This window comes from Perna viridis, chromosome 13 (genome assembly GCF_037379345.1).
Source record: "Perna viridis isolate PV_CMFRI_1.1 ecotype Kerala chromosome 13, ASM3737934v1, whole genome shotgun sequence".
NCBI classification, from domain to species: domain Eukaryota; kingdom Metazoa; phylum Mollusca; class Bivalvia; order Mytilida; family Mytilidae; genus Perna; species Perna viridis.
The window spans coordinates 34,349,268-34,365,516 of NC_142457.1; the positions used below are offsets into that span (position 1 = coordinate 34,349,268).

The 16,249-nt window shown below is 34.1% G+C and overlaps 1 protein-coding gene across 6 annotated transcripts in view; it reads left to right on the plus strand.

The window, feature by feature from the left end:
• LOC148600579 (uncharacterized) overlaps nt 1–16,249 on the plus strand; it is a 36,371-nt gene that overhangs the window by 2,380 nt on the left and 17,742 nt on the right. For 5 of the 6 annotated variants that reach the window (XM_088558689.1, XM_088558692.1, XM_088558691.1 and 2 more), the window contains exons 3-15: nt 360–464; nt 1,439–1,553; nt 2,531–2,654; nt 3,859–3,937; nt 4,707–4,784; nt 6,246–6,400; nt 8,542–8,579; nt 9,311–9,416; nt 10,263–10,427; nt 11,628–11,769; nt 12,752–12,877; nt 13,634–13,685; nt 14,876–15,025. In XM_088558689.1, the coding sequence (XP_088414815.1) occupies nt 360–464; nt 1,439–1,553; nt 2,531–2,654; nt 3,859–3,937; nt 4,707–4,784; nt 6,246–6,400; nt 8,542–8,579; nt 9,311–9,416; nt 10,263–10,427; nt 11,628–11,769; nt 12,752–12,877; nt 13,634–13,685; nt 14,876–15,025 (1,435 nt within the window). The remainder of the gene's footprint in view (nt 1–359; nt 465–1,438; nt 1,554–2,530; nt 2,655–3,858; nt 3,938–4,706; nt 4,785–6,245; nt 6,401–8,541; nt 8,580–9,310; nt 9,417–10,262; nt 10,428–11,627; nt 11,770–12,751; nt 12,878–13,633; nt 13,686–14,875; nt 15,026–16,249) is intronic. The other variant, XM_088558694.1, reaches the window with a different exon arrangement.

Consider the following 16,249-nt stretch of genomic DNA (forward strand, 5'->3'; position numbering starts at 1 on the left):
GTGTGTACAAGATATGAACATGTGTACAATGAATATAATACAATGTACACAATTAATTTGTCTAGAATTCTAGTCAACGCCGTATATTATGCATTGTATTTGTATCACAATAAGGGTGGTTCCAGCGGTTTTCAAGAAATGGGAGGTTAAAAAGTGTACACGACTGCAAGCATAGCTGTCCTTAATGACGTTTTACACTGTACATGTATTAAAAATATTGCACAAAAATGTGCAATGTAATGCTTGTTTTTGTCACCTACTTTCTACGCATTTTTTATACAAAATATGAAATAGTTTCCTTTAACCATTGTGCAAGAATGATTATAACAACCTAACAATTCAATATTCAAACATTTCAGCTTCAAACCCATTACTATCGGTGTGTGAACCATGACTGCTTATTTCATGTAGAGAAAATAATTGCATATAATGAATCGTTGTCACTAACGACTGATCACAAACTGGTAAGTATACAGTTAGAAGGCATTACAAACCCACACACGACCTTGATTTGAAGGTACTATTTGAATTTGTTAAACCAAGCTAGATATTGTTACATTTGCAGAATGACACCGTATTTTTTCTGGATATAATACTAACAAAAAAGATCAGGAACCACTTGGTTTTCTCGATGACAGGGAAGTGATGTGTATGTGCAATTTTTAAAGTGTGTACATCTTTATTAAGTTTAATTACAGAGGAAATCAAGGGAACGGAGATCTTACATAAATAGAAAATAACACAATTTAGGAACAAGAAGAAGACAAACCACACATATACACAAAGAACATATAACACGTGCATAGAAACAATAAATGAAGAACCCGGATTCCAATTGCAATTGGCAATATGAAGACATGTACAGTGTAATGGTAAAATAGCATAGAATATTTACATGTACATGTATCCACTATTTAAAATTTATACCACGGCGGATTGATATACATTTGTATAAATGTACATGAGTAATCTGGTTCTCTGGTCAATATCATATTAAAGCGATCCTACGATCTCTAAACATATAGACTCAGGTCACCACCGATGGATATACTCAATATGTGATAAATTGCCGCGTATGAAATAAAATAAAATTCAAGATGAAAGAATATAAATTAACTTAATTATTGTGCATTTGTATCGAAAGATAATTTATGTAATTTGAAAGAAATATTTAACCGTTTGGATTTCGTCTATGATAAATAAATCAAAATAACGCCTGATTCACCCTGGTAATCAAAAGGCAGATGACGTTACTGGTGACCAGGGGTTATATTTTAGAGAAGCGGAACGAAAATATTACCCGGTCTGCCCGGTTAGTCTGCTGAGTAAATTGAATGACAGTGTACGTAGTTGTGTTTGTTTTGGTTAAGAATTTGAACCATTTCATACAAATAATTGATGTCTTTGCTTATGATATGTTAATGTACATTATTTTCAGTTTGGGACCTTCCACGAGGATGGACGTCTCCATATTTTAGAAACTACCGCACACGGTAGACACGTGGTCAGTGTGCCGGATGTTCCTCTCTCTGTACAATATGACAACCATAAAAGTAATGTTTTAAAGAAAAATACAAAGAAAAATAATTCTAATTAAAAAGCTAAATATTTTTTTACACGTGGAAAGTGTAAAATGGAGAAGGTGTTGATGGGCGTGTAAATAGAATTAGAGACCGAGGCAAGAACATTTTTAGGGGTTTGTAGTTTTATGCAAAAAAATGTATTTTTTCCATAATTTTTTCTTTATAATTCATGTATTCGACGTATTTTTTTTAAATACGAAATAACTTGCATACATGTATATAATGCATAGCATTTCACATTAGTGTTGTTTATACTTGTAAATGAAAATACTGTCAACAACGGTATTCATTTAAATTTTGGAGAGAAGGTAGGAAGGGGAGAAAATCAATCTAAGAAATAGATAAGTACAGAAAATCTTGAAACTAAAATCTCCAACAGTAGCAACGTTTTATTTCTGTCTTTGAATTTCCACTGCAGACAGGCATTTCATATTTCTCGGGGAGTATGCAAATCGGGCGTCGAGAGGGGTACATTTAGCATGCGTTTGAATGTCCTTTTATTTAATATTCCTGAAGGTTCTTTTCAAACTTATCCGTGATAACTGGACGGCCTAAGTTAAGATTTTTAAAATGGGCATGGCACATTGTAGTTTCATGGATTGTATTGTTTCAATAATAAGTAATAGTAAGAACAGATATGATGAAACGTACCAAATGCGCCAATGTATAACCTAAATAAAAATTAGTATATGCTTTCAGTGATCACCAAAAGGTTTTCAGTAAGTGTAAGCACACCTTTAAGTAAGCTTTGAAAGGCCCGACAACAAAGTAATAAGATCCACTGAACGATGAAAATTCTTCAACTTCATACTAAAACATTAGTATATTAATGATCAACATCTCCTGAATGTGGACAGGCGCATACAATGGTGGGAGTAAACAAGTTCAATAAGGCCTTATCAACTCCATTTAATGACCAAATATAAGCTTCATTTTTTACATTTTAGTTAGGCAGTGTGACAATGGACAGAGAAAGACAACAAACACTCAGAAAGAATCACGACATAAAAGAGCAACGGGCATTTACAAAGTAGAACTTCTGATGGTGGTAGACTACAGCGCCTTTCAATTGTAAGTTTATTGATGTAAGGTAGTTCTTGTTTTGAAGGGGAATTCCTGAGCAAAAATAAAACAAACCAAAAAATAATAATAAAAAAAACGTCTGAGATCACATTATAAAATGTGTTTACTTACATATACAGTCGAACCTCGATGTGTCGAACTCGGATTAGTCGAAATCTCGGATAACTCGAACTAATTTCGAAGTCCCAGCAAAACTCCCCTTACTTCAATACAGTTTTACCTCGGATGACTCGAACTCGGATGAATCGAAACCTCGGATAACTCGAGGTAATCAATCAGTCCCCTCGATAGGACTTCGCATGGTCCCTTCGACTTCGACTTAACGAGGTTCGACTGTACCTGTAGTACATCGTGTAGTACCGGACTTATAGACTGTTGGGACATCATGGTTGATTGTATTAACAAAAACATTGTAGGCAATAGATATTTGGTGAGGTTTTCATTTTTTCTTTGACTATCGAAACTTATATGGAAACTTATATGTACATGTATGTTGGGTTTTACATGTACATGGAAGTGCACTGTTGCTCACTTACCTGGGTATCTGGGTAATTTTGTAAACGTGCGCAAATTATTACATGTAACAGACTGGGACCCCCGTTTTTATTTTTTTGCATCAGACCCTAACGTGTTTTTGTTTTGCTTTTTTTTGTGGGGGTGGGGGTATACTTGCATGTAAAAATAACTACAGACGTTTCAATCAACTGGTATATCACATGAAATATATTTAGGTGACAGTCAAGCGTAAAAACCGTGTGTGTGTGTGTGTGTGTGTGTGTGTGTGTGTGAAGTGTCTAGTCGTCCATAGTTAATATTGTACTTTCGGCTGTTTTCATTACTTATACTTAACTTTAATTTGGTTTGGTCGCCATCGGTGCATCTTTTATAAAATGATATAGGCAATTTGTGTAAGCTTGCCCAAATTATTACTTGTAACAACCTGTGACCCACTTTTCCCCCGTTATTATTGTTAGCATTGACCCTACTTTTTTTGGAGGGATTTGTTTTAATCACCCCCTTGGAGGTTCATGTTTATGTCATCTAGTTTATACGTTTCCCGTTTCCACACTGTCTATGTGAATGCACATATTGACATTGTAAATTATGTTACTGTTTGCAAATGTCAAAAAGTCTATTGTAAAGAGAACCTTGTAAATTGCCTTTGATAATTTAATATCATGTCATGTTTCAGTTGGATGAAGGAGAAAAATAATGTTTATTTAGAGGCCATTGAAGCGATTAAACAGTTTTATGCCTTTATGATTAAAGGGGTGAATGAACTGTTAACGAGGTTTTAATGAAATTTTGAATGTATGTTAATATGAAATTACGACACCGATTCTGGGTGAAATGGTTTTGTCAAGATGTTGTATGGAAGTTTAACTTTTGACAGAATTTCAATTCACTTTTTCAAGGTTGAACTACATTGACAAAAACGACTAAATATTGCAGTGAATCAGTTTATGTGTGTATTTGAAAGAATCATTGTGTCATTATTCAACAGTACATGTACATGTAGGAGTAGTCATTGTGTCATTACTCAACAGTACATGTACATGTAGGAGTAAAGTCATTGTGGCATTCAACAGTACATGTAGGAGTAAAGTCATTGTATGATTACTCAACAGTACATGTAGGAGTAAAGTCATTGTGTCATTATTCAACAGTACATGTACATGTAGGAGTAAAGTCATTGTGTCATTACTCAGCAGTAAATGTGCATGTAGGAGTAAAGTCATTGTGTCATTACTCAACAGTACATGTAGGAGTAAAGTCATTCAGATTCACCATGTTCACTATCTAGTCTTCAGTTTATTATATATTGTACAGTATATGTGCAATATACATGTAACACCAACAAAATGGTTCTCAGTTTATAATAATTATATCGTACAGTATATGTATAATATATATGTTACGCCAATAATATGGTCCCCAATTTATAATCTACCTTACATGTACAGGTTACACAAAGAAAAGGGTCCCATCAGACATCAAAGAAGAGCCATATTTACATATGTATTTTTAACAATTTGATAGGTAAATTTGCGGTACCAGAATTTACCCGGGGCCACATATAGTATTTCAATCCTTAATGCTGGGCTCTACATTCTAGAGGTAAGTATATGCACGTGTAAAGTGTACGTAAACAGTACCGGAACTAGGGTAGTAGGTACGAGGAATGTACCCCAAATGTTAATCATTCATACACATATACATTCATATACATTCATGCATACACTTGTACAAAACATTATACACTTATTGACTAGGTTTGAAGGTAATATCAGTTTTATTGTTCTCGAGGTACTAACTATATTGTCTGAGGCAACGCCGAGGACAATAGTCAGTACAGCGGGGACAATAAAACTGTTATTACCTCACATCCAGTTATTAAGTGATTTATTATACTGAAAAACTCCAAAGTTCTCTCCAATGACGTCATTTGATTATTAATGAGAAGAAGAAGAAGAAGAAGAAGAAAGAGTAATCAAGAGAACCAAGGTTATATCGGTAATCAAAAGAATGTAATCCAGGGACAAAGACCAGACATGGAAAACAGACACGCACAACAAAGAACACAAAGAAACCAAAACCATACATACAAAGTAACAAAAGTAAATGAGCAACTCGGACTCCACTAAAAACTGGGAGCATGGACCAGGTGCACCGGCAGGGTAAGCGTCCTCTGCTTTTCTAGAAACCCCCGCCGAGTTGCTCATAAAAAGTCAAGTCCGGGGTAGACAAACGAGGGAAGGAAAGCTATGACCCGTTGAACAAGAAGACATTCACCCTGCTATTGACATAAAAAAGAGAAGTACATACTTACATACATACATATACATACGTTAATCTTGGTTAATCCTTCTTGAATATTTTTCGCTGTATTCATCTAAAGATTTATCTCAATTATATTTATGTATATATATATTTACAATTCACGTACATTTATTTTCTCCATTCCGTTCCGTTTCCCATTTTACAGTTTTGTTTCACAATATATAGATTTTTGTTTCAATGTGTTTCGTTTCGTTTGGAATGATTTCGTTTTGTTTCGAAGGATTTCTTTCGTTTCGAACTGTGACGTTTTGTTTCGTTTTAATTCGTGTCGTTTCTATTTCGTTTCGCATTTTATAGGTACCCTTAAAAAAATAAAGTGAATCCGATAAGTTTTTTACATGCATCAATCTCCTACTGTCTGATTTTGAACAGAAACAGAACAGAAATTTTGATTTACAGTCGGATGCACATTACAAAAAACATGAGCTCTGTAGAGCTTTTATACCGACTGGCATAACAAAACAACACATAAAAGTACACAAAAGTCATGCAGACATACAAATTTACAGATACATAATTAGACGCATGCAATACATATATCATTTAAAATACTGACAAAGGTAAGCACATGCGATGTTAAAGCACCATATAAAAAACACATTGATAAACTAAAACAAGTAAGCTAAACGTTTAATGAGCACTGGTTTTCATACAGACTGCTACTAAAAAAGATTCATTTTGGTTATGTCATAATTAATGCCAAAGAAGTTGTACTCATACCACTAGCTTTCTCCGTAGGATGCGGCTTCGGCTTCATTTATAGAGAATATCAAGACGTGTACACAATCCGGATCCAGGTGTAAATTAGATGCTCAGCAGACTTTGTCGGTTTTCAGGACATGGACTGGGACAGCGGGTGTACCTCCAAACGACCATGCAATGTTGTTCACAAGGTACTGTATATACAATGCATATACACGTAGAACAACCGAGTGTGTTAGTACATGTAGTGTACTATTTTTGTTATGTTTCAACTGCAATATTTATGGTTAACTAATTTCGAAGATGCAAAAAGGGGGTGGGTTACACACCGTAAATTCTCAGTGCCAGGGTTTCCCATTTGTATCGCTAGGAATTTGCTCACAAGAAAATGTACCAGGTAAAACCTGATGATGATTGTAAAATTTAAAATTTTAAAAGTCTTATACAAACATATACTCGGTTAAAATATACATTTGTATGTATAAGGCTGTCATAGCAAAACCAAAATACTCCCCTCCCCCCCCCAAAAAAAAAAAAAAAAAGTAGGGTTATTGTTGCATGTAAGTAGAAATTTCTTTTTAAATTTTTTTCTGCTTAAGTTAATGGGGGGAACGAGCATTTAACGGTGCTTCTATCAAACTGTCAATAAAAATTTAGGGTTGGTAGGAGAAATCAAACACATTTTTTTTTTGTTATTTGGCCTTGCTTTGTTCGAAAGAACTCTTAGATTAGAACTTTTGATTAAAATGATATAAATGTATACCCCCTGAACAAGGTGTACACGTAAATGTTTAATACATATATTCCTGTTCAAGGTGTGTACGTTAATGTTCATGATGTACATGTATACACGTACAAGGTGCACAAGTAAATGTTCAGTATGTGCATGTATACGCGTATAGGGCGCATACGTAAATGTTGATAACGTGCATGCATACCCATACAAGTTAGACACGTAAATAATCATGATATACATGTATACACGTACAAGGTGTACACGTAACTTCATGATGTACATATATACCTAACAAGGTGCACACTTACATATTCGTGATGTACATGTATACACATACAAGATGAACACGTATGCTCATGATGTACATGTATACACGTACAAGGTGCACACGTAAGTGTTCATGATGTACATGTATACACTTACAAGGTGCACACGTAGATGTTCAGGGTGTGCATGTATACACGTGCAAGGTGTAGACGTAAATGTTCATGATGTGCATGTATACCCATACAAGTTGCACACGTAAATAAGCATGATATATATGTATACACGTACAAGGTGTACACGTAAATTTTCATGTTGTACATATATACCTGAACAAGGTGCACACTTAAAAATTCGTGATGTACATGTATACACACACAAGGTGAACACATGTATGCTCATGATGTACATGTATACACGTACAAGGTGAACACGTAAATGTTCATGATATACATGCATGCCTGCGCAAGTTGTAGACATAAATGTTCATGATATGCATGTAAACCCGCACAAGGCGCACACGTAAATGTTCATGGTGTACATGTAAACCCGTATAAGGCGTACACGGAAATGATCATGGTTTTAATGTATACCCGTACAAGGTGTACGCGCAATTGTTCATAATGTACATGTATACACGTACAGTATATATATATATATATATATATATATATGGCTGTTCAAAATATAACAAACAAGAAAGCGTGTCAAAAGATATTTGATAAGTCATATTAATGAAGTGGGATAAAATTAGTTCGACCTAATTTCACAATTTATTTTAACATGTATGTTTCCTATTGATCGTTTTTGCGGTCTACATATCCTTTATATTCATTTAAAGATAGACCTTTCTGTATTCAGAACTGAATTTTTTTTAGAAAACCTTAAATTTTCATTCATGATTACTCTTTCAAAGGACCAATTCCATACACAATCTATATAATTTTAACTAAAATGTACAACATTTAAACGAAAAAAAAAGCATGACAGTTAATGTGGTGTGTACATGTACCGGTTTTTGAATAAGAAATACAGAATGTTTTTATCCTTGGTTTTTTCATATATGAATCACTTCCGGCTTGGCAGATTTTGATCAAAATGTTGTATATTAAGGAGGTAGACCTAGAGTAAAGGAAATAACTCTTGAAATCAGTGAAATGTTGTATCATATTCAATTCCTCAAAGTCTCTCAGGCTATCATTTGAAACAGAATGTCCAAGTAACTTTGATGCTTAAAGGAGATTGATGGAAAATGCTGAATTCAAATTTTCTAATAATTTTTAAAGAGTTGTGTCCTTTGCCCTAGATCTACCTCCATAATATCATTTGTAGATATGATATTGGCCTTAATTCGGCGACAGCTCCAACTGGTAAGTACTGTTTTTTTTTTTGGCATTTTTATGTATTTAGAAACATAAACATTGTCAATTTAATTGTGTTCATGGTTCCTCCTACGTAATCCTGATAACCACTTTCCGATTTTTTTTGGTATCACTCCGCTGAATCTCTAACCAGAATGAGTACGCATATATACTAAACATATAGTAAACAAACAATGTTTTGAATTTTGATTAACATGCGAAAGTTTTGAGATGTGTAACAATTAGAATATAATGAAGGATTAATGACGCTCAGAGTGTGACAAAGGTTTTAAAGCTTCGATAGAGCAAAAACAACAAACAATTAAATAAAGAACATTTGCGCAGAAACTAGTATCGGTACACCCGGTTTCGAACTCTGATGAAGAAGTATGATTCCATGTTCAAGCGGTTATCTACAGTACTGTTGCTTGACGGCGTGTATATATGTATGAACTGCGATAACAGGAAAGCACAAGTTTGGTAGGTAGGAGAGACATACTGGTTTTGCCTTATCCGCCTGTCTGTCTTCCCGTCACTCAATTGTTAGTGCAAATCATCGAAAACGACTGGACCTAATTTCATAAACTTTGCAGGAAGTTAGAAATATGATAATGGATGTTAATAGGAATCAATGGTCAACTGAAATTTGTAGGAGTAATACCTCTTTGAACTTTTGAATTGGGGAGACATACGATTTTTTTCAGCGAAAACAAAATTTATTATTTGTTCTTTTATATTAGGGTATGCATACACTGGTAAAATATGTTCAGTGCAAAGCTTCTCGCTTGTGGAGGAAGACTTTAATTTCATATCACAGACAATAGCTGCTCATGAACTGGCTCATAGGTATACAAGAAGTAATTTCATACGGTTATCAAATTGTGGAAGTTCCGAACCCCACCTCATTTATTGCAATATTTTTTTTTAATTTGCACAAAAGTGGATGTGTAAGTGTTTTTTTCTGTAAGAATCAGGCAGTGGATGAATCGTGGTGAAATCTTATTTCAAATTTTATCAGGAATTCAGAAATGATTTTTTAACTGTCAGTAATTCGAGGTATCAATTACATGAATGGCATTGCAATGTCATCATCTTCAGAGACCCAGCAATTAGGCATAAAAAGTGATCACTGCCAAATGTCCTATATTTTGACCTTCATCCACATGACCAAATCACAACTTCCAAATACAATGACAGAATGAAAAAAAAATCGCTTGTAAATGTTATCCTTGCCCTACTTGCTCTGCAGCATATACAAAGGAATAATGTTTATGTCAGCAAAGAAAATAAACCAGGAAGAAACACGCTAAAACAGGAATTATATTCATTTATACAACTAAAAGTCAGGGGGGATTAATTGTGATCTTGTATCAGCAGTGGAAATTCCGGATAAAAACAAATCGAGAATTCGACTTATAAGCCCTACTAAACTGCGTGTATGAGTGGAAGTTGTGCTCACAGTCCCTTGGGACCAGGATTTTTTTTTATTAATCACAAACATATCATTAAATTATTTTGTTTCCATATTTGAGTTATTATGTGTGTTCTATAACCGCTAATTAAGCATACAGTAGATAGCATGCAATGGACAATGGCGTTCAAATTCAGTGTTCATGATGGTTCAATAATTCCATAACTTGTGATTTTGAAGACACTTGAAATAATTAGTTTTCTCTTGTTTTTTTTTGTCAGCCTAAGTGCAGTTCACGATGGGATAGATAACGCTTGCTCCGCAGACCAACGGAATATAATGGCTGCAGTTAGCTCAGCTATATCAGGAAATCTTGCTCAGAACCCGTGGAAGTTCTCTTCGTGTACAACACAAGAGATAAATAACAAATTAAACGCATTAGAAAGGTACAAAAATATTACAAAACATAGTCATGGGCTTTACATGAAGACGTTGTAATTAAGTAAACTCATTTACAAATCAATACAAAAGTAGTTGGACAAGCAAAAAAAAAAAAAAAAAAAAAAAAAAAAAAAATAAAGAAAATTAAAACAGAATTGGAGAAAATGGATCTACAGAAAGTTAAATGAATGAGAGTGCGATAACATTTATAGTTATTTAATTAGCGTTTACTATGAAAATCAAACAGGAGTTGAATCATACATGTTAAAACAAAACCTACCGAATTCACATTTTATTCATTGTACATGTTATTCTTACTTAAAGACTGTTACAGATAACGGTACCAGTCTATGTAAGTCATTCATTTGTTTTTGGTAAATCACATGGATTATATAAGTGATTGGTACTTTGGATGAGTTATATATTGTTCTCTGATTTGTTTTAAGTACCATTCTGTGTAAGAATCAGGCAAGGGGTGGCACATCATTTTCCCCAATTTAGTCATTTTTGCCTAAAATATATTCAGTACATCTAGAAAACAACCAAAAAGATATTTAAGTATATCTTAAAGCATCTATGACGTAGGTGTTTTTGACTGCTTTTATGGGAAAGAGTGCGCGGGAAAATTTTCTGGCCATTTTCCGTAGTGCATTTCAACTAAATTTGACCTATCAATATCTTTAAAAAGCAAATTTTGCAGACACTTTCATTGAAATTGCTGGTGGTAATCAGGTACAAACATTTTGATTGATATTGCTGGTGGTTATCACGTATAATTAATTGGTCAATATAATATAATCTCTGTGTGTTTTCCTTCATGTGCCAAACCTTATATAAATTTTGCCAGATTCTTAGAAGGAGAAGTACTCAAGTAGGAGATGGAAGTATGGTTTTCTCTAAAAGACAGATTTGAATACACAAAAGGCTATGGTACCTAAAATATGACATACATGTATGTTGACAGAAAAAGAAAAACAGTGTATGTTTGTGTGTGTGTTTTTTTTCGGTTTGTTCCTGTTTTGCCTAAGCTGTCAAAAACAGTTAAAAAGTGAAAAAAAAAAGGAGTTTTAATTTTGTTCAATGGTAACAAACTGGTTTATCAACACAACTGATCAAATCTTCCTCGCCCAGTGTCTCAATTTTATATCAATAGGTACATGTACTAAATCAATAAAGATACTCATATTTATATATCTATTCTTTAGTTCAAGCAACAACTGCCTAAAAACAACAGTATCATCTAACCATCAGAGTTTAAATTCCTATCTATCTATAAATCTTGGCCAGAGTTACTCACCAGACACTCAGTGTAAAATGGTTCTTGGAGATGCTTCATTCGCTTGTCGGGTAGGTATGTTAACGGGTATAGAGTATATAAGTCTCGTCACGTGACCGTGGTTTCACAAGAATATGCCCTTAGTCCATGCTCCCAGTTTTTAGTGGAGTCCGAGTTGCTCATTTGCTTTTGTTACTTTGTATGTATGATTTTAGTTACTTTATGTTCTATGTTGTGTATGTCTGTTTTCCATGTCTGGTCTTTGTCCCTGGATTGCATTCTTTTGATTACCGCTATAACCTTGGTTGCCTTGATTACTCTCTAATATTCGATTTAAATGCATGGAGATAATCGTGCAGTTCAGTTCTAAAACCAAAACGACTTTCTGTGCAAAAAATATCGATAACAAATGACAAAAATATGTTTCTACGTTTTACAAGTGTTGGGAAAAGACTAAATAGAAGATTATGATTTGTTTCAAAAACCCGGAAGTAAACAATAAAATGCAGATATGTCCTCCGATTTCAATGCGTTCTGGTGAGGAAAATGAAACTCAAACGAAACTTACACACCCTATTGCACATTAAATAATCATTGCGAAAATTGAAACCGACTTACATACATAAAATCCCGATTGTAAATGATTTATCTGCTAAAATAATATTTTGATTGAATAATTATACATTCCATCCGAGATTTCATCATATAGATCCATACAGTAACTTAATAGAGTAATGGAACCAAGATTCTAGTGGAAATCAAAAGAATGTAATCTATGGACAAAGACCAGACATAAAAAAACAAACACAACAAGGAACGTAAAGTAACTAAAGTAAATGAGCGACTCGGACTCCACTTTAACAATTGTATCTCTTTTATTTTCTGGAGGGGTATATGTACATGTACATATATCACATTTACAGAATTTGCATGACTCTTACAAAGACTACTACTGAAAACGTTTATAGTACTTCTTACACTCTGTACAATATATTATATTATTCACATATTTTGCATTGTACACAAATTTCGGATCGCTCTTCTTTTTTTCAGAATGTGTATGCCACAGCCGGGTCATTTGGAACTATATGTACCGGACTTTGGTGCAATAATCCAAGTCTTACTGATAAATGTTCACTGATTTTACCAGCCGAGAGGACTTCATGTGGAAATCAAAAAGTAAGACGAGAACACAATATAACTATCCTCTTGTTTGGTTACTGAATTAAACAAAAAATCAGAAAAAAAAGGAAGAAAGAATAAGTAAATAATCTATAAAAAACATCGCAATTTCTTATCCGTCATCTGTACTGTGTTGGCTTATCCCCCTTATATTACTATACGATGCATGTGTGTTGCTACATTGTACAAAATGACAGCTTTTTGAAGAAAAAAGCACTTCTACCATACTTTTAGATATTGGTAAAAATTATATATACATGCATATGGACCAATGGATTGTTGTTTCTTTAACATATTCACCATACCTATTCTAGTTATATGCTGTACATGCACATTGTATAATGCTTTAAATGTAGATTTTTTGGAAAACCGTTTTATCAATGTATATGCGGCTTGAATTTAATGTGTGTGTTGCATTGTATTATCAAATATAAGTAGTAAAACTATTCACATAAATTGTCAAGAAAATAGTATACTGAGGTCTAATATATACGTGTATTGTCCAACTACACATTTGGCCCGGAATATATCTACTGAACTGATGAATTTAGAGACACGAGCTCTGAGCTGTTAGGTATATTACATTTTCTTTAAGTGTACAAATATTAAGCATTATAATCGCCTCTCGAAAAAGTGAGCATGTACATATAAATAAAGTTTCATTGAATTATTTGGTAAGTTTTTTTTATTGGATTTTATTTTTTTGCTTTGAATTAAATGTGTATTTCATGTGTTTTGTTTCTTTGTTTTCAGTGGTGTGAAGGATACCAGTGTGTGACGTCTTTGCAAGCACCAGCTGTTTCAGGTAAGCACCAGCTGTTTCAATTTAGCACAGTCTATTTCGGGTAAGCTCAGCTGTTTTGTGTAAGCCTCAACTGTTTTTGGTAAGCACCAGCTGTCCCGGGTTAGCACCAACTCTTTCAGGTAAGCACCAAATGTTTCAGGAAAGCAACATCTGTTTCAAGCAAGCATCAACTGTTTCATGTAAGCCTCAACGGTTTCAGGTAAGCATAACTGTTTCATGTAAACCTCAACTGTTTCAGGTAAGCATCAACTGTTTCAGGTAAGCACTAACAGTTTTATGCCAGAACTGTCTATTTTAGGTTAAAACCAACTACTTCAGGTAATCATCAGCTGTTTCAGGTAAGCACAGCTGTTTCAGATTTCAGATAAGCTCCCGTTGTTTTAGATACCAACGGTTCCAGTGCAACAGCTGTTTCAGGTAAGCACTAGGGGACTAAGGTAATCACCAGTTATTTCGGCTAAGCAGACTGAGATTTAGGTTCGAAACTAGTGTTTTAGGGAAACTCAGCAGTTTCAAGTATCCAAGCAATTTACGAACATTTGGCGAAGTACAAAACTTTGAAATTCCGGACAGATAAATAAAAATATGAACATTGTCCAATGAAAATCAAAATAATAATACAAACAAGAAGAACTTGGAGCTAAACTAATTTTACATGTAATGTACATGTATGTAATCGGTGCCTCTGGCGGAGCTAACATACTTACCCTTCCAGAGCACCTCATGTCACTACTGTTTGATGTGGAAGTTCATATTGTGTTATCTTACTTTTCTTGCTTTCAGTTTTTATATGACAATAATGGTATTACACTCTGTTGTCTTCATTGTGATATTAATCGTCACTGTTTCCTTTTTTTAACATTTTGTTTCAGGTTTTGTTGGATTTGTCTTGTTCTTACTTTCAGTTTTTATATGACTACAATGGTCTTTTATTCTGTTGTCTACTTTGTGATATGAATCGTCACTGTTTCCTTTTTTTCACATTTTGGTTCTGGTGTTGCTGGATTTGTCCCCCCTGTTTTCAAGCTTCGATAGTGTTTTGCCGATACATGGTATTTAACATACAGTTTCATCGTCTGTTGCAATAATACTGGAATTAACAAGTTTTGAAATACAAATTCAATACTCTTTAGCATAAAACATCAGCCACATGATGCAAACATCATTCTCTTAGTAAATTTATATTTTAGATGATTGCGTTTTGGGAGACCAGGCAGGCAATGTCGTGAATGGGTTAACCTGCTCGACTTTGATATCCCAGCAATCAATGCAGTGTTACAATGATGTAGTCAGACAAAGATGTTGCGTGTCATGTGAAGCTGCAAAAATCGGCATATCTGGTAATTTATACCTAAGCCATTGGTCGATGAATTACGATAAATGTAGTTGTAGGAGAATAATGTATCATACCACTTCCGCCCTATTGTCATTTGGTTTCATTGAACATTCCTTACAATTTGATTTATAATGGATAAGAGTCCAAATATTGTTTTGTTTGGGATTATTTGAATCGCAGAGTATGGAAAAATCAATGTTAATGACAGCATAGTACTAAGCAAAGCTGTACAAAATAACATGGTTTGCTAAAAGAGAACCAACCAATCAAAAAGCAAGTTACAAAACAAATTATATTATGTATAAATGTATTACTTGTGACGTTTCCAACTTAAATGTACACAAAGAGAAAGCGTACGTGTTGTTTTTATAGCATGGCTGAAACTAAGCTGATCTGAACTTTATAAAAACGAAATTTCGGATTAGGTTTTACTCAAGTTACATGAAATTGATAAAGGTCAGGAAATAACAGTATTGTATTTGAAGATTGTCGTCGTCAATAAAGAAATACATCACGGAACTTCCATTTTATCATTGTTTTACCACGGGCTTGCCATTATTGTCGCGTTGTTTCACCCCTAGCGATAGGGAGAGGTAAAATAACGACACAAATTGCCAGCCCGTGGTAAAACAATGATAAAATGGAATTTCCGTGAATTGTTTCGATTCTAACAGGACTAGTTTCTTTATAATTTTTCAAAAGACGCAGCCTTTGTGTTGCACGAAATGTTGGTCATGTGTTTATCACTTTTTTTACCATGGTTGTGATGTACGTCATATTATAATCTAGTTTAACGACGGATGGCGTATAATCCACGATTAAAGCCTCCAAAAAAGCTTACTTCTCGCATTTCATTGAATATTTCGAGTATTTCTTCAAACACTACGGCTATTCTATTGCAACTGTCAAACATGTTTGTGAAAATAACAACTAAATATCGTTTAAAATAAATCTGATCATTGGAACGTTTGTCTTCAGCATTTTACATCAATTTCGTGTAAGCATCAAAGTAACTTTGACTGATTTAAAAGGAAAGCTTGAAAGACTTTGAGACATTGAATGAAATACAAACATACCACTGATTTCAAGAGTTATGTCCCTTACACTAGGTTTCCCTCCTTAAACTTTCAAAGTGGTGGTTTATTATAACGTTTCACCCAAAGCTTACTTCTTGCATTTCATTGAATATGTCGAGTAACAAGTAAAATGGAACCCAGACACTCGTATT